This window comes from Natator depressus, chromosome 7 (assembly GCF_965152275.1).
Source record: "Natator depressus isolate rNatDep1 chromosome 7, rNatDep2.hap1, whole genome shotgun sequence".
Taxonomy (NCBI): Eukaryota; Metazoa; Chordata; order Testudines; family Cheloniidae; genus Natator; species Natator depressus.
In genome coordinates this window covers 66,695,581-66,713,909 of record NC_134240.1, presented here as the reverse complement: position 1 = coordinate 66,713,909, position 18,329 = coordinate 66,695,581, and the positions used below count along the sequence as shown (strand labels likewise).

The following is an 18,329-nucleotide window of genomic DNA, read 5'->3' as shown; positions in this document are numbered from 1 at the left end:
ATAGCAAAGGTCGCAATAGACATGAAAACTCTTGTAGCATTCTCTGCCAAGAAACTAGGAAAGATGATCTAGTACAGCTTATTTGGCAACATAAGTAAGTGTTAAGCACTATTTCATAAAAAGCTAATTGAGAAACCTTGAGTTCCAAGGGCAGCAAAATCCAGCTTTCACTTTAAAAGACACAAAAGATAAAACTAGGAGGGGCTTTAAAGATTATTCCATATTGTCCAATTGAAGAGTAAAAAACTTCAAAAGTACTTAAGGCTCCTAGAGCTCGGATCGTCAAACGTATCCCAGCGATTTCAGTTACATTATTCAGTTGTGCGTGACAGTGAATAATGACTGAGGCAAGGAATGAGTAAGAATGATGCTACAGCCTGGTGGTGAGAGGACTCATCTAGGATGTGGAATACCTAAGTTCAAGTCCCTGCTCCAAATAACTATTTATACAAAGTGGAATAGCTTCAACAGGAGAGATTGAGACTATCCCATAGACCTGTGGCTAGGGCGCTTTCCTGCTACATAGGAGACTCCTTTTCAAAACCCTTCTCCCCGTCAAGCAAAAGGGAAAACTGGACCCCCGTCTCCCACATCCTCTATAACCACTAGGCTCAAATATAAGAATGAGGACAGTGGCACCGTCACCACCACATTCTCTGGCCATTTTATGCCCTTTAAAAATACCCAAAACAAAACCTTCAGGTCAAATTAAATGTTTTACTGGAAATGGATTTTTTTCAATGGGCCAACATTTTTCACCATTTTTGGTTTGACAAGAACAGACTCTTTCATTGATTTATTTTTCAGAACCGCCAGCAAGCCAAAAACAGAAAAATCAGTGCAGAACTGAGGTCCCACCTATGATCAAAGATTCCATAACACTTGGCCTAAGAACAGCAGTGTTAGCCATAGAGGGGGTCTTGGCCCAATTCAAGTTTGGGTAGTTACACTCAATCTACACAGATTCCTCCTGAAACTTCAGCTGGATGCTGTTGATCATCACTTACAGTCCAGAAATGTTATATACACAACGTAGCCCTGGAGTACCAATAGCTGCAGGATTTCACCCAGAACTGTGTGCATTTCAATGATAGGAGAAGAGACTCATGGATTATTTATATGCCTGTTAAGAACAAGGTGATTAAGTTGCCCTATAACACAGAGTACTGCTGATTATCTAACATCTTGCTTCCAAAGTCTGTATTTTCTGCTGGGTGGCATTACAATGCCTTATCAACCCACATGATTATGTGAAGATATATGAAGGCAGAAGAGTCCTAACTTCTTTAGAATTACAATTACAACCAAGTTTGTGAGAGCCCAGCACAGCTGAAGTGACAAACTGTATTTCTCCCTCTTACCTCAATAGTGAAGAGATCAGATATCACAAACATGTGTTCTTGTTTGATGTCCAACACCCTAGAACAAACCAACCATAAATTAAAGAGCAGGGCAAATCCTAGTCATTGTCAAATGCTTTCTGTAAGTGTTTGAGCAATAAACAAATTCATGCAGGTGTAGTTGGAGGAAAGAAGTGTGATGTACCTCAAACCTTTTTCATATGCTGAAATAAACATGGGGTCAGAGCAGAGGCTGTTCACATCCCTAAAATGCTTTTAGTCCTGTAGCTACAGGCCCTTCCCGACATCTGCTGCACCACTGTCATCCTATTACCATTCCATTTAAAGCAATGGATTGTTAGCACATATCTGGGAAATTTATAGCAGCAATCAAATGGATATGCATAGCTGGACCAAAGTGCAACAGCTGGATGGGAGCAGCCAGGAACAGAGATAACACACTCAAATTAGACAGCATTGAAAGACCGGGTAGAAGTTTAACCCTGAAGAGTTTTTTCAATTGCATTCTCCATTGCATCTCCCCTTTCATCTCCCAAGTATTCCCCCATGGAGTCATTTGGCCTGCAAGTTTTGTTAGCACTTCACCAATATATATGCCCCTACTTTTAACAACTATGTAGTTTATTTATAGGGTTAAGGGCCAAACTTAGCTTTTGCATGTGTACACAAGCCTTGCATTTACATCAGAAGGCAAGATTTGCCCTGTACTCTGTACTGTTTCATGCTTCTAAGAAGCATTTAATATAGAGATTAAAATGACTAGGAGAGAGACTAGCCCAATATGGGCTAATTCAAAATTTGTTTCAATATAAGTAGAGGCCCTGCAATGACTAGAAGCAATGCAATTCTACATTTCAACACTGATAAGCCACCCAGAGCAGGATAGCTGTAGTTGTAATGTGCCTATTATGGAGGGCACATACCAATCTTCCGCCTGTGACGGGGAAGGTTTTCGACAGAGGCTACAACAGCGCTATATAAATAGATTCCCTGGGTTACTTTAGTCACTTGGGTAAACCACTGGATTACTCCCTTTGCCTTTAACTGTCACTTGTAAGCATGCAATAGTCTTTAAAAACACTGAGTCAATTGTGCTATTTTCTCAACAGTGTAATACCGGCTATTAATATAGGATTCTGAATTACCTCACTTCCTCCCGAGTCAGTATCTCCAGTAGCTTTGAAATATTTCCTGGACAATCAGAGAGAAGGAGGGAAAATTTGCAGACTCTGTTGTCAAGGGGCAGGGCACGATCTATGCACTGTCTCAGCAAAGGTAGCTCCAAGTTACCACTGCATACAGTGATTGCCACTCTGAAAGACAAGAGCAAACAGGACTATTTCCTTCTTGTTTATGCAAAGAAGTTCCTATAGAATTGTCATACTGGACAGTAATGCAGATATTTCAATAACTGTATGGATACAGTACGCAATATCTGCTTTTGCCATTTGCTGCAGCTGTCCTCTCCTATTACTTTTCAGATGCCGTACGCTTCCATATCACCTCATGCCATGATCACCTCAGCTCTCATTAGCTAAAGGCAGAATCCGGTCGGTACTTGGATGAGGCACCTCACAAGAGAAAAAACATGATCCAGGAAGTGGTGTTGTCAATTTAGTAGATGTTCTTCCCTTGGAGCCTATGCTGGCCAAACAGGGTGTCGTAGATGCTGTCTGCTGCTGGAGGTGGCTGCATTTCTTTGGTGTGAGAGATGCCATGTACACGCCTTCCAAAGTAGTGCAGGATGCTTCCAGATGAAAGGCATCATGTAAGTGTAAGTTCATTATATCCCTGCACTGGAGGGGAGCTCGCTCAGTAACTCTGTCTGGAGTTTTTCCACCAGTGACATTCCTCAGGTGCTCCTTTTCCTGCTCCTGTCTAAAGAATGGAGCCCATGCTCCATAGAAGACATGGGAGTAAAAATGTCTGCGCCGGGTCAACATTAGCACTTCCACTGATGCAAGCAGGGGAGCTGCACTGGTGTGAGGCCAAGACAGCGAGAGGTGCTGAATATGCTCAGGGGAGATATATTTATTTCCATTTAATTTATATACAATTACCCAGAGAAAGACCCGGTGACAAGAATATTGTGAGCGTTGCAAAGTCAAGCACTCAAAAGTAGGAAGTGCCAGAATTAAGGTGCCTGTGCAATCTCAGTTCAGCCCCCTTGTGTGTACGGATTATGCTACCATCCTTAATTACATGGCGACATACTATTTTTTCCACAGGACCCCTGCCTCATTCAGTACACAGGATGGACAGCGCTCACTTAATCAGTAGCAATTCAATATTTTGTTTTCTCCTGGTTCAATGTGCAGTCCCAGGCCCTATTTACTGCACACTATTCAAACCCTGCTCTCAAGACAGAATTACTGATTTCCTCACAGGAGTTTCTGTGGTGTTCATCACTATGGGATCACGCATCAAGCAGCAGTTCATAGTTAAATACCAACACCCACATTCATCTTGAAATCCTCTCACTGCTCTTCAAAGTCACGGAGCTGTAGTGTGCCCTGAGCCCCAGTCCAGAGCTTGGAGGGCATTCCAGAGCCTCCAGGACCCTTATGGAGAACACACTGTTGGCCACACCCTCTCTATTATCTCAGCACCTCTGTCCATGGCAGTGTGTCATAGGGAGAGAGGTGGTCTCTCAGGGTGTGCGTTCCTTGCTCACATACACATCCTCACACTAGTTCTCACCGAGGTAGCATGAGTATAAATAGCAGTGTGGCCACAGGAGCACGGGTAGCTGCAGTGGAAGTCCGGCTGAGCTGTGCTGAGTACATACTCACCCGTTTGAGGCTGCTTGTACTGGGCATGGCTCAGCTATGCCTCCGCTGCCACTACCCCGGCTATTTCTACTCATGCTAGCTCAGTGAGAACTGGCACAAGTACATCTACACGAGCAGGGGAATCACACCCCTACCTCGTAGCATAGATGTAGCTCGTGAGGCTCGTCCTGAGCTAGTTAAGGCTTTAGAGGCCTTAGTGTTGTTACAGTTTAGAGTGCTGTTTAGTAGAATACTGGGATGATGATTTGTACTGAAGTCGTGCCTAGGAGCCCCAAACATGATCCAGGGCCTTGTTGTGCTTGGCACTGTTCAAAAAGACAAGGCCTCTTCCCCAAAGAGCCCTTTGCAATCGAAGGAACAACAAAGAGCACAAGGTAACAATGAGACAATACTGGTGCTTGTGATAGGCAATGGTCTCAACACACCAGTTGCCTGACCGTTGTCCAGTATTTTCTGTAGGAAATTGTGGGACTGAACTATCCAGCCTCCCCAGCTATCTGTGGGTACCATCAAAATACCAACGGACGTTGTCAAGTAAAATGAATCAATAACTATTAAGCGACCCCCATCTAGCAATCACAAAGTAGTATTAAGACTGGCTCAGTGGAACCACTCTTCTGAGAGTCACTGTTAGGAACTTTAGTAACAGTGGAAAAAGCCCATTGAACATTTGGGTGATGCATTCAAGGTGCTATATAAACATTAAGTCTCATCATATTCTGCAGACTGACCACAGAGAGGTTAAGGGCCAGATCCTCAATGATATTTAAGCACCTACCTCTATTGAAATCTAAGTGATTTGCTTGAAGTCACACATTAGTCTATGTCACCGCTAAAGAAGCAGAACCCAGATCTCCTGACTCCCAATTCCAGGCTTCTTCTCTTTCACTACAGTCTCGCTCTGTTTGAATTAATTGCACTTCATTTTTTCTAGGATCTACTCTGTAACTTAATTGCCAGTACCCTACAAGGTATGGAAGGCTGCTTCACTCAGCAGAGAATTCTCTTGTTGAGCCTACAAAGTGACCAAATACATCCGTTTTGTCCAGTGGAGATCCCACACAATGAAAAAACAAAACTGAAATAACCCACACACATTATGGGCTACGCCATGAGCTTGGGCTCAGTCCTGCAAGGTGCTGAACACCCTGACCCAAATCCAAAGCGGCACTTACGCACATGCTTGTTTTTAAACACATGTAGAATCCCACTGATTTACACTGGGGCCAGAGTGATCAACATCTTGCAGGATTGAACCCTTGGGGTCAATTTGTGTAGCTCCATTGATTGTTACGGACAGAGGAGAAAGTGGGCCAGTACGGTGTACTGGCAAGAAGTGGCCGCAGGTACGGGCCCGTACACAGCTGACATTAAAGTGCTGCCATTCATAAAAAGCTAATTGAGAAACCTCGGGTTCCAAGAGCAGCAAAATCCAACTTTCAGTTTAAAAAACATAAAAGATAAAACTAGGAGGGGCTTTAAAGATGATTCCATATTGTCCAAGTGACATTGCTTTAATGTCACTGCCCCTTTTGCTCCCCCAGGGCTGCCGAGGGCGGGGGGCAAAAGGGGCAGCTGCCTCAAGGCCCTGCGATTTAAAAGGGCTCGAGACTCCTGGCCACCAAGGCAGTGCCCGGAGCCCTGGGCCCTTTAAAATCACTGCCAGAGCCCTGGGAGGGGAGGGCTGGGCAGCGCTGAAGGGCTGGCTGGGGGAGGCTGACCCCTAGCCCCACTCCTTCTGCCTAAGGCCCCGCCCCTTCCAGGGGCCCTTACCAGTAAGACTTTTAAATTACTTTCACCCCTGGTTACGAAGGATTTCAGCTGAAGATCTGGCTCTCTTTCTCCCTCTCTTTCAGCAAGTTGTCCCTAGTGCAGTGTCCCACTGACAGTAGTGGGTGATTCAACATTCAGAATAAAGGGGAATAAGAGATCCCTTTCTGTCTGCGAAGTTCAGTGCGCACACACTCCGCTCATGTGACTTCCTTGGTAAGCTCTCTGTTTGCAATAGCTGGTTTATAGATGCTGTACCTTTTACTCTTTAACTCTGGCAGCTTCCCAGCAACTAAGGCTGCAAGTCCAATAGCCCCTTCTGCGTCCACTGTGGCTCTCTCATACTCCAGCAACCGCAGCATGGAAATTAGAATGTCCTCTTCCCTGAAGGCAAAAGGAACTGTATCAAAACTGAACAAATACAGAGTGAATTTAAAAGAATTAATGGGACAAGACAAGATATTTATGTATTAAGGGATTCCTTTGGTCCTTGGTGGGTTTATTTAGGACTATAGCATGATGGGAAACTGTATTGCTGGGTGTGAAAATAGCTCTTGACCACAGCTGCATGGTATTTTTTGCAAGAGTAGGGGCTTTAGCCTCAGCAATCTGGCTAAATATCCAGCTGGGTAAATACATCCCACCTACCTAAATTCCCCCTGCTGTTTGACTTGGATAAGTTGTTTTCCACTGGCTGTCCTGCACTGTTGTATAGTATTGCTATATGCTGTTAAAGGGCTATTCCTGCACCATGAATGTGACCAAATTTAACTAATGAGTGAAGTCCTTACTCACATGTGGCAGCCCTATTGCTACGTTGGGACGAAACATGTCAATAAGGATTCTAAGACAGGGCTTGTTTATAGCCTCCGATATTTGGATACAAGATACTACTACGTGTGCACGCACCTTTTGCCATTTTTCCTTCCACAATGAACCACCAATATTCTCTTTTTTGTGTTATTCTGAATTATTCATGAATTTTGTTAGCACCTAAATCTTGGCCTTCAGAATGTTAATATTTGCAATTTATGCTACGTTGTTTATATGCAAAAGTCACTTGGCATTGTTTCTGTTTGGGTGATTATGTAACCCACACAGAATTGTGTATTTTACAGTGGACTATACAATTCAAAAGTCACCAGAGCTTAGTGTTCAATTTTCGTCAATATTCACACTGCTAAAGTTGGAGGGCTTGAACGTTCATAGAAAACGAACAAAAATGGTTCATGAACATGGCTGAATCTTGATTAGCTTAACCATCCAGGAATAATTTTCCCCACTATTCATCCAGCTCTGACTAAGAGAATCTGCACTATCTCAAGGTAGATAATGCAAGCACCGTTGCTTGAAAAAGGCATAGAGGTTGATCCTCAACTGGCCAGTTTACCCCAGCTATGGATCTGGCTTACATTTCTTTTATGGGTTGATCATATATTAGGGTAAATAGCACTGAATCATATAAACATCAGCTACAAATTCCATATAGTCAGCCACAATGCCTGTTATCTGGAAGAACCTCCCTTTATCCCCATGCCTGTCTCTCCCCATTTTAAATCTCACCTGAAAGCACTTCTCTCCTTTGCTTCTGTATCGAGATACCTCTTTCCCATTTTAAAATATATAACTGGGTAAATATTATTTATGACCCTGAAAGCACTTGGGATACAGTTGGTATCCGATACTATAGTATTTATAAATATTAAATACTATATAAAATACAGCTGAAGGCCATACTGTCAAATGAATGACGAAGCAGATGGGAAGATAAATGCTACTTAACATAATGTATTAGTGTCACTTAGTTGGAGGTTATCTCCCCATTTAAGAGCTATGGAAAAATCAATAGAAAAACTGTTCCTGGCTTCAAAGAGTTCACTCAGGACCTCAGAGCTTGATCCTGCAGTCCCAAGCAGTTGAAACTTTCATTGAAAATCAATAAACAATGGAATTCAACAGAAGTCAGGATTGATCAGGCCCTCAGGGAGGAGCCAATATAGCCCCTCTCTAATGTACAACAGTATTTCATTTTACAAATACCCATTCAAGTCAACATCATTCACTACATTGTTCTTCTTCACCTACCTCACAGTAACAACCTTGTCTACAAGCTTCCCAGTCAACTGCAAAGAATTGGTACCAAAGCAAGGTCCACTCACATCTGCAGATTTAAGCAACACGTCAAAAGTGAAGCTGGCAGTTTTAGTGATGTCCAAACTTGCCTAGAGCCCTGGGCTCTTCTTCGTTATTTTTGTTTGAAATAAAATAAAAAACACAGCACATTGCCATTATGCAGTTTTTTAAAGATATATATTTTAATTACTGTTATTTCTGTATCCAAAAAAAAGTAGTTTGCCAGCATAAGAGACCAAAGACTTTACACTCTAAGGCCCCAGTCCTGCAGTAAGAATCATACAGCTGCACCCAAGGGCCTGCAAAGTCCCATCGACTTCAGTGACCCAGTGAGTATGTGGTTCTCAACGTGCAACAGTATCTGAATTATATATGATCATAAATCAATATGAGGAGTTGAAAAGGACATCAAGTTTGTGAGCCGTAGTGGCTAAGTGGGGTGGTCAACAAACAAAAGTAGAGAGTGGGAGGGATTACTAACAATAGTAAGAAGTTTGGTTTTGGACATCTCTAGTTCAATTAAGTGGAGGAATATCCACAAGTTGATATGAGCTCGTGCGTGGGGTGGGGTGTGGGTGAGGGGGAGAGATTGTTAAGAAGGAAGGGGAGATTTTGCATGCTCAGACAGCTGTATTTTCAGAGGTGTTGACCTCTAACTCTCATTGAACTCAATGCAGGAAGTGCTCTGAAAAAACCAGCTAAACAGTGGGGTTTGTTTGTTTTGTTGCTTGGTTTAATATGCAGGTTTCTCTGAAAATTAAATGACAAAACCCCAAAACCGGGAACCCAGTTTCCAAACGCTGCTGCCCTGTTGTTTTATACATCTAAGTGAGTGATCACTGTATTCTGCCACCCTTCTGTTGATTAATGTCTTCCTTTGCAAGCCGTCCCGTTGATTTCAGTGGAATAAGGTACTACTAGTTGTCATACAACTGGCCAAATGTGGCCCTAAATAAATACATTTATGTCCCTAAGTGTTCATTTGTGCATCAAAATGCAGGATCTGGAAGTCTTATTATTGCATCCATGTTTTAAAGTCCTGCTCTGTGGGTTGCTATTAGCAGCATTTATTAAACCATGACACTTCAAATGAGACACTTCATTTCAGTTGGACTTGATGTGGATTAACTGTAAAAGAAGATTAACAGGTTGCAGAAATCCATAACAACATTTATTGTCTGAATTCGTACTCTTACCTCCATAAAACTGATGGTTGCTGCAGGCCTGGTCTTCAATAGGATGGCCTAGCTTTAATGATTGTTGTAACACAGGGAAACTCTCTGATTCAACACCCTGGGAAAGCAGAGAAAAAAAATCATCTTTACCTACTACTATGCAGATCAAGTTACAACAGGAACCACCAACACCAGGGAAACATATTCTGTAAAAAGTGCGGGCAAAGTTTGTTATCATGATTAGCAACCATATGAACCCCTTTTGCCAATTAAACTTTATCTGGTCCCTAGTTCTAAAGACAGAGTCTGTTTGGTAAAGGCCCAAATTTAGGTTCTCTTAAAAAAAATGGGATGGGAATAGGTTAAAAATAAAAGTGAACAGAAATGTTTGCATGAATTTCAAAAGGATCAACACCATTTCCCTACATGGGGACCCAAAACACAGCAGCATTGTACTGGTACAAAAAAAAGTGAAATTGACGAGCCTAATCCTACTGACAAGATGACTGACAAGTTATAATGTTGCTTTTAGTCGAATATTTGCCATTTGTTTATATTATAAAACACCTTTCAGTAATCTAGGGCATGATTTTAACTGGATAAAGTGGTGCGTTGATTGTAATTTATGATTTTACCTAGACAGTGGTCCCTCTACAATTTCTCAGTCACTAAACTCTTCCAAATAGATCAAATTAAATCTCTCATTACTTTTGGCACGAGCGAATAAGCTTGTAAAAGGAGTCTGAATTGTTCCTTTTGACTTGTCACCTGATTGTAAAAGATTCCTTTTAAATAACATCAAGTTCTACTGTAATGGGAGCAAGCAATGAATAAATAAATAAAAATGTATCTTTAATCCAACAGTTCCTTTGTGTCATAGCAAGAAAGGACAATTAAGTCATTGGACTATTACATCCCTCCCTAAGAAGAAAACACACTGGAACCAGCTATCTTAAACAACAGGCATCACCTCATTTTCTGCAGGCTTTACATCAAAATGAGGAAAAAATAAGACATACAAAAACAGGGTGAAATTCACCCTGATGCACAGGGAGAGTACAAAGGCCCATGTGCCACTTAAGTCCTCAAAATAGGTCTTAAGTAGTGCCTAGGTCTTGGTGGGGAGGGATAGCTCAGTGGTTTGAGCATTGGCTTGCTAAACCCAGGCTTCTGAGTTCAATCCTTGAGGGGGCCATTTAAGGATCTGGGGCAAAAATTGGGGATTGGTCCTGCTTTGAGCAGGGGGTTGGACTAGATGACCTCCTGAGGTCCCTTCCAACCCTGATATTCTATGATTCTATGTATTGACCCTTTGCCCAGGAATAATGGAATAGCATCAATATCATCATATACATTTCCAGTCTCGAGTACTATAGTCCCCTGGAGATTTCAGTCTCGTCAATGATTCATACCAGTTTCCATTATATTCAGTATAGGTTTGTTTTTCCCTTGGGCCAAGTTCAGAGTTCTATATTCAGGCAAACTCCCAGGATTAAGTAAAAAGACCTCAGGTCTTATCCCCATGTTTTTAATATATAAATCTCATTTATCATGAATCATCATCATCATCACCACCACCAATATGCAGAGCTGGACTAGAGCCTAAAAATTTGGCTCTTGATTCCAATTTCTTAAAATTCAGAGGTGTTTGCATTTAAGGTTTAGTTTGGTGCCCATCTTTAGGAACCCTCCAGGTTCCTACATTTCTTTATAGCTATTATACATTTGTGGATGGTTAAAGTCATTCAACCTTGCAATGTTAAGTAACCTTTCCTCATCCAGAAATATGTTGTCTGCTGTATCCCACCACTTACAATTTCAACAGCTGCTAGCTGAAATTTCTACACCAAGAGCCAGAAGGGGTTATTCGGTATATAATTTGGGATGAATGTTTTATTTTATGGACAAATTTTCACAATAATCCACAGAGATCTCAGTTTTAACCTGAATAGGTTGCTCCTTCCAGGAGTAAAGATTAAGTAATCTCCATACTGCTTTGGGGATCTATCTAGTTCGAGGTCTTTCAAATAACAATTCTACAGTGTCCTAAAACTTGGAGGCAACTCTAGACTTTAAATAAGATCACACAGGTTTCAAACAAGCTAAATAAACATTCCTAAATCCATTAAACAGCCCCAAAACAGGTCAGTTAAAACTTTAGATGTAGAGAGTTTGGTCTTATTTGCTTTGAGAAAGGGTTCCTACATAGTTAACAAAACGCCAAATAATTAACCAAGAAACAAAGCAGGCTGCCCAAATTCTAAAATAGAGTATGACTATGGGAACCAATGACCTCGGTCTATAGTGTACACAGACTCATTCCCAGTACCTTAGTAGAATATAGCACCTGTCTGAAGCCTGAGAGATAGGAGGATAAACCTCTCCGAACACACAACTGACACTTGAAAAGAACGTACAATCACAGCAATATGTGGGTTGAGATGTTTGAGGGCAGCAGCTGATCCTGCCAGCAATCCACAGTGGCCTCCTGCAGGGAAAATCACTGCATCCAGCTTTGGCACTTGTTCATGTATCTCCAATCCCATGGTACCCAGCCCCGACAGGTATATAGCACTGTCCTCTCTGGGGGGAAAGAAAACACCAAGTCATTGCAGAGTTGGGACTTGTTAACAGTTCACTAGTGTAAAGCTATAGTTTGTCAGGAAAACTGCATATGGAAATAGAGTTAGAGTTTCCAGGAGGCATTGCAACTACTTACTACTACTGATCAGATCCTCCATCAGATCCAGACATTGCTGCAATGAACCTTAGTAATCCTGACACTTTCTAAAACAACATTACATTGAAAGACAACATGGAGCAAAATAATCCCATGAGAAGAAACAGACACAAGATCAGCAGTTTCAGCCAGGTCAGCAAATGTTTCAAGATCTCTAAGCCACTTTACTGTGTGCAATCCATCTGAGCGTGACAGGGGTGATGGATTTCATCCAGGTGAGTCAGGATTAAAGTGACAGGGGTGATGGATTTCAACCAGGTGAGTCAGGATTAAAGTGACAAGCAGGGGTTTGCTAAATGAATGAGCTGAACTTTCTGCCCCTAGAAAGCCCATCCTGCTAGCTCTCAGGCTACTATAATTATGATCAGGTGAATTCTCTATTGGCGTCACTGTCAGATATTTAAATTGCTGGAAAGGAGAGGACTTCCTTCCTCTGCAGCGTGGGGCACGGGCCACTTGCTGGAGGATTCTCTGCACCTTGAAGTCTTTAAACTACGATTTGAGGACTTCAATAGCACAGACATAAGTTAGGGGGTTGTTACAGGAGTGGGTGGGTGAGATTCTGTGGCCTGCATTGTGCAGGAGGTCAGACTAGACGATCATAATGGTCCCTTCTGACCTTAAACTCTATGATTCTATGACTCCCATTTCTGTTGCTATAACTTCCTTAAGCTGCATGAGTTCTAATATCCTCCAGTCGAAACTGTAAGTAATAAGAAGGAATCTAGTGTAGGTATAGCGAACTCTGTTCACTTGAGTGTGATTTAGTGCTCACAATAGTGGGAATTTACAGGAAAGGGAAGCACTGTGTTTACGTAGTCACATAGATACAGACCAGCCCAGTGGAGCACAAATCTTTCCACAATCCAGGGCCAAAATCTGATACTTTACCACCACCTTGGAAGACCACCCTGAAGGATAAGAGGAGGATTTAGTCTGCCTAAGTATTCATTGGAAAAACACTTACAGCTACAGTTTAATGAACATATTAACAGTACACACAGCCAGCATGGTATAACAAAAGACTATTGTAACTTCAGAGATGGCTGATTTAGAACCATTTTAATTAAACCTGCAGAATGATTCTAATGACAAATTAATCAAAAACTGTAAGACTCTTGAGTACTTGTGTGCGTTCTACATACTCCGACATCAATAAACCAAGCAGAGTTACTGTACCAGTGATTTCATTTTTTACATTCCACCAACATATTCATTCCTTAATTTTATCTCCAGTGCAAGGGGCTGTGTTTATTCATTAATTATTTGTATCATAGTAGCACCTAGAGGTTACAGCAGAGCTCAGGGCCCCGGTGTGCTTGCTGCTTTACCTACACAGTGAAAGACAGTTCCCTGCCCTGAACAATTTACAAAATTAATCAACAAGACGGGGGCGGGGGGGGGGAGGGGAGAGGAATCAATATTATCCTGGTTTTACAGATGAGGCAGAGAGAGATTAACCAACTTGTTCACGGTCACACATGAAGTCTGTGGAGGAGCTAGGAACTGAACCCCAATCCAGGGCCATAACCCAAAGACGATCCCTTCCCCTTTATGTAGGATTGTTTTACAAGTAAAGCAAGATCAAAATATCACTGGCACTTTGAAAAATTCGACTGGGCTATTAGAACACTTTTTCCCCCAACCAAGAATACATTTTTTTTTATAGTTAATCTTGCAATCTACATGTTGAAGTTCATGAGGACTTGCAAAGGTGAATGTGGATCTGGAAGATTCAATGTACATATAAAGCTGCTTTAAAAATGCAAAGCTGTATCAAATGCCAGATTGCCTCTCATACGGCATGATCGACATTCCTATTAGCAGCTTGGACAGGCATTTTAGAAAGTCACTCATTCCTTGCTAACATTTAGAAAGGACTCCAATCCAAGCCTCCTACATTAATGTTTAACACTTTCATTTGTAGTGAAACGAATTCATTCGGGTTTTTTTACCTTTACGTGCTTAGATATAAAGGCAAATATGAGCAGCACTTTCACTTCCCTCTTTATACATAAACAGTAATTTAATAGAACATAAATCCCACATTTGGATGCTAAAATTAGCACTTGTGATGTAAAACTAGCTATTTGATGATTGTCTATTTACCTCCAAAATGTAGGATTTGAATGCCCTGTTAGATGCCAGTGTTTGAAAATAGGCTCCCCACCTCAGACATTCGATTATAATTTTTGCATTGCATAGTTTTGTACATATCCTTCACAGCACCTCGTGCCAGATCCTCAAAGGTATTTAGGCTCCTAACTTACACGGATTTCCTTGTGCAGACATAGCTCTAGAAATATTTAACTCTGTGTACTACTAGATATGCTTCCTGAGGTCGCAAGTTCATCAGATCTCAAGTGACTTAAGATCCCATCTGGTCAGTACTTGGATGTGGAGTTATACAAGAAACCCAGGACACTCAAAGAAGGAATGCTTGCAATTCTTCTCCCTCCAATCCACAAATGAATCCATGCTTCAGCATTGTTCTGGAGTCACTGTGCTATTGTATGTGTTTTCTTTCAGGAGAATTGTAAAGCTGATGTCCTGAAGACTTGTGGCGATTAAAGATCCCCTGCCACCAGTATGGCATTAATGTGGACATCATGACTGCATTCCAACTTGTAATTACTTACTGCTACCTAGAATTTCACAGGCAGTTTTATCTGAATATAAAGTTTTGCTTTTTCATCTAAAGTCTCTCCTGTTGGTTTTACTGACACAGAATAGCACCTCATTTGCACTCTGGAGGTGGAAGAGTAGTGAGCTTGACACCAACACTTCCAACTGAGAGAGTTTGCTTAGTATTTGTCAACAAGGATCATTGATCAGGATGATATCCAAGGATGGTCAGATGATATCCATAGCAGAGGAAGGAGGATAGTTTGTTGGTTAAGTCACTGGACAGAGACTTTGGAGATCCGAGTACCTACATAGCTGCCTGTTACAGCCACAGTTATGACCAGCGTAGGCATTTGAACTAGAGTCTTCTTGGTTTAAGTGGAAGGCAACTACTAGCAGGAGACCACTCACTTCTGAGATTTACTTGAACCTAGTCTCGCAAGGTCCAGGTATGTTAACGTCCTTGTCACACTCTTTTCATATTTTTTCAATAAAGTGTGTGGATGATAGGGTATAGCTAGTGTGTGATGAGTACATCCACAAGAGTAATTTTTAATGGGATTGTAATTGCTATTTGGAAAGGCATTATTATGATTTTTAACAGTTTGGACTCAGAGCCTCAGGCACTTCAAGTGCGTTACAAATCCAAAGTAGAAGAATCAAATCTTGTGGGGGGTTTTGAGGTTTTTATTTTGGGTATTTTTGCACAATTGCTTACAAAAAAACTTCCAAATATTATAAAACAAATATATTACAAAACCATGAAACAAATACTCCTGGTTCTCCATACATACCCTAACTTTCCAAAACACAAGTTACTCCACAGGAAAACTGGGACAGGTGGGGTTGAAACTCCTGACACACATGCTCAGGAGCTCAAGAGGATGAGAAGCAGGGATGTCTCCTGTGAGTGTCCATTATTCAGGAATGCTGTTCAAAACTGCACCCAAAAGAGCACGAGGCAGACATCCCTTTAGGGCACGGCTTTGTGTTTTCTTTTTAGTTTTGGTGTCTGAGTGATGTTTGTATGTGGAATTAGGTTTTTCATCACACAGAGTAATAGACCAGATGCCTTTGCTTTATTATAGTTGAGTTTTGAATTAGCCAAGGTGCTTAAAAGCCACATGGTGGAAGCATCTTTATATTGTAATTGATATTTATAGTAATCAATTATAATTGCAACTTCTAAAAAAATTATCACAAGCACAACCTGTTGACAGCAGAGATATTTCAACCTGGGAAGATCATAGAATCATAGAATCATAGAATATCAGGGTTGGAAGGGACCCCAGAAGGTCATCTAGTCCAACCCCCTGCTCGAAGCAGGACCAATTCCCAGTTAAATCATCCCAGCCAGGGCTTTGTCAAGCCTGACCTTAAAAACCTCTAAGGAAGGAGATTCTACCACCTCCCTAGGTAACGCATTCCAGTGTTTCACCACCCTCTTAGTGAAAAAGTTTTTCCTAATATCCAATCTAAACCTCCCCCATTGCAACTTGAGACCATTACTCCTCGTTCTGTCATCTGCTACCATTGAGAACAGTCTAGAGCCATCCTCTTTGGAACCCCCTTTCAGGTAGTTGAAAGCAGCTATCAAATCCCCCCTCATTCTTCTCTTCCGCAGACTAAACAATCCCAGCTCCCTCAGCCTCTCTTCATAAGTCATGTGCTCTAGACCCCTAATCATTTTTGTTGCCCTTCGCTGGACTCTCTCCAATTTATCCACATCCTTCTTGTAGTGTGGGGCCCAAAACTGGACACAGTACTCCAGATGAGGCCTCACCAGTGTCGAATAGAGGGGAACGATCACATCCCTCGATCTGCTCGCTATGCCCCTACTTATACATCCCAAAATGCCATTGGCCTTCTTGGCAACAAGGGCACACTGTTGACTCATATCCAGCTTCTTGTCCACTGTCACCCCTAGGTCCTTTTCCGCAGAACTGCTGCCTAGCCATTCGGTCCCTAGTCTGTAGCGGTGCATTGGATGCTTGTCTCAAAGTTGCTTGTCTCAAAGTTGCCAGATTTATAAACCGAGCTGAGACCATGATGTAAAAAACCCCATCAACGTTAGTTGTTATACATGATATGATGTTCCAATGAAACAAAAACTTCTCACTGGTAAAAGTGGCATCCAGTCAAAACACAGGTCAAAATTAGTGAGAACAGGAGGAAAATGGATGAGTGGGGATTTAATACCTAAGGCTGTGATTTTCAAAGGAACCTACGGAAATTTTAAATTCATTGTGGTTTGGGACATTTAACTCCCTTAGACTTCTTTGAAAGTTCTGACCTAAGACTATATATTCCATCTCGAGTTCATACATGGAACTCCTGCTGCCCTAATTAACTCTAGTCTACAGCAAGTGACATATTGTGAACTGAAAAGCTAGGATTTTCTGTAAATCTGTTCCAAAAATCAAACTAGAGATGGATGAACCAATTAGGAAAGACTTAAGTACCTGTTTCTTCCATCTATTTTACCATGTTGATTCTAAAACAATAACTCCTTACATTTTTTTGCATATATTCTCCCATTTTAAAACAATGTCCCCTAGATCTGGCCTTTCCAATGTCCTCAGACAGATAATCATGCCTAATTTTTTAATAATCCTTAGCTAGTTTAATACTTCAGTCATGTCACCTCTTAATCGCCTTCTCTCAAGGCAGAGTCCCAGTTTTGTCAATCACTCCTCGTATGCAAGACTCTCCATTCCATTAATTTCTCCTTGCCTTACACTGTATTCTGTCCATCGCAACCAAGAAAGGGACCAAAATTGAATACTACTTCATAAAATATCAGCACAATAAGCGTAGACTTATAGAATATGCCCCTCTTGACACAAGCCAATATTTTATTAGCCTTCTACACTTGTGCACACGAGACTGAGAATTTAACAGATGGGTCTAGCAAGATATCTAGATCTTTTTCCTCTTCCTAATTCAATGCCACGTATATGGCACTTAGCTTTGTCTATCAAAACTCATCCCTTTGCTCTTAGGCACATTTGATTTCATATTTCAGCTCTGACCCCATATACCCAACCAAGATCTTTCTGTAAAACAGATGCATCCTTCTGAGTTTTAACCATTCCCCCTCTTTCAGTATTACCTACATGTTATGGTCCCAAGTGGGGAAGTTTCTTCCTAATGCATGTTAGACAGTAGTTAGCAAGAGAGATTATACTCTTTTTTTTTCTTTTCTTTTCTTTTTTTTTTTTTTTTATTAAAGTGTCCCCACCCAAGCAGTGATCCAAGCTAACATGGCCACTGCTCGGCACCTACCCTAACATTACAGGATACAAGACCTGGAGTTCTACCTGCACAAGCCTGCTAGGGCTGCAGCTCCTGCCTCAGCCTGCTCAGTGGGAAGCAGAGGGGTAAAGGGCATTTTTGTTAGTCATCTCCTGCCCAGATTCATTGGTTGGCATCTATAGCCAGCCTGTTGCTGTTCCTGTCCCATCCTTAAAACACTCTTCTTCTTCTGTCTGTTGTGGCTGCAGTTTCTCCATAGAGTGTGCAATGCAGGACTTGTTGCTAATAGCTCCTGCTGACTAGTTAACACCTGGTTGTCTCTGGCATCTCCTTGGCCTGATGCCCAAGTAACTAGTTGCTTCTTTTCCTGAACTAGATGGCAAGCTGTGGTTGGAAGGCTTCTTTGCCTTGGCCTGTTCTCCCTTGTTACTGCTTCCAAGCCACTGGCTGTTGTTCCCTGGTTACTCTGGTTCCCGGC

The 18,329-nt window shown here is 41.7% G+C and overlaps 1 protein-coding gene across 2 annotated transcripts in view; it reads right to left on the bottom strand.

Moving 5' to 3' along the window:
- The window catches only part of LOC141991597 (L-threonine ammonia-lyase-like), a 46,810-nt gene that overhangs the window by 11,635 nt on the left and 16,846 nt on the right, over window positions 1-18,329 (bottom strand). For both annotated transcript variants that reach the window (XM_074959933.1, XM_074959932.1), the window contains exons 6-11: window positions 11,649-11,814; window positions 9,253-9,349; window positions 8,009-8,084; window positions 6,182-6,307; window positions 2,507-2,674; window positions 1,362-1,419 (exon numbers count right to left, since the gene is read on the bottom strand). In XM_074959933.1, coding sequence (XP_074816034.1) covers window positions 1,362-1,419; window positions 2,507-2,674; window positions 6,182-6,307; window positions 8,009-8,084; window positions 9,253-9,349; window positions 11,649-11,814 — 691 coding nt within the window. The remainder of the gene's footprint in view (window positions 1-1,361; window positions 1,420-2,506; window positions 2,675-6,181; window positions 6,308-8,008; window positions 8,085-9,252; window positions 9,350-11,648; window positions 11,815-18,329) is intronic.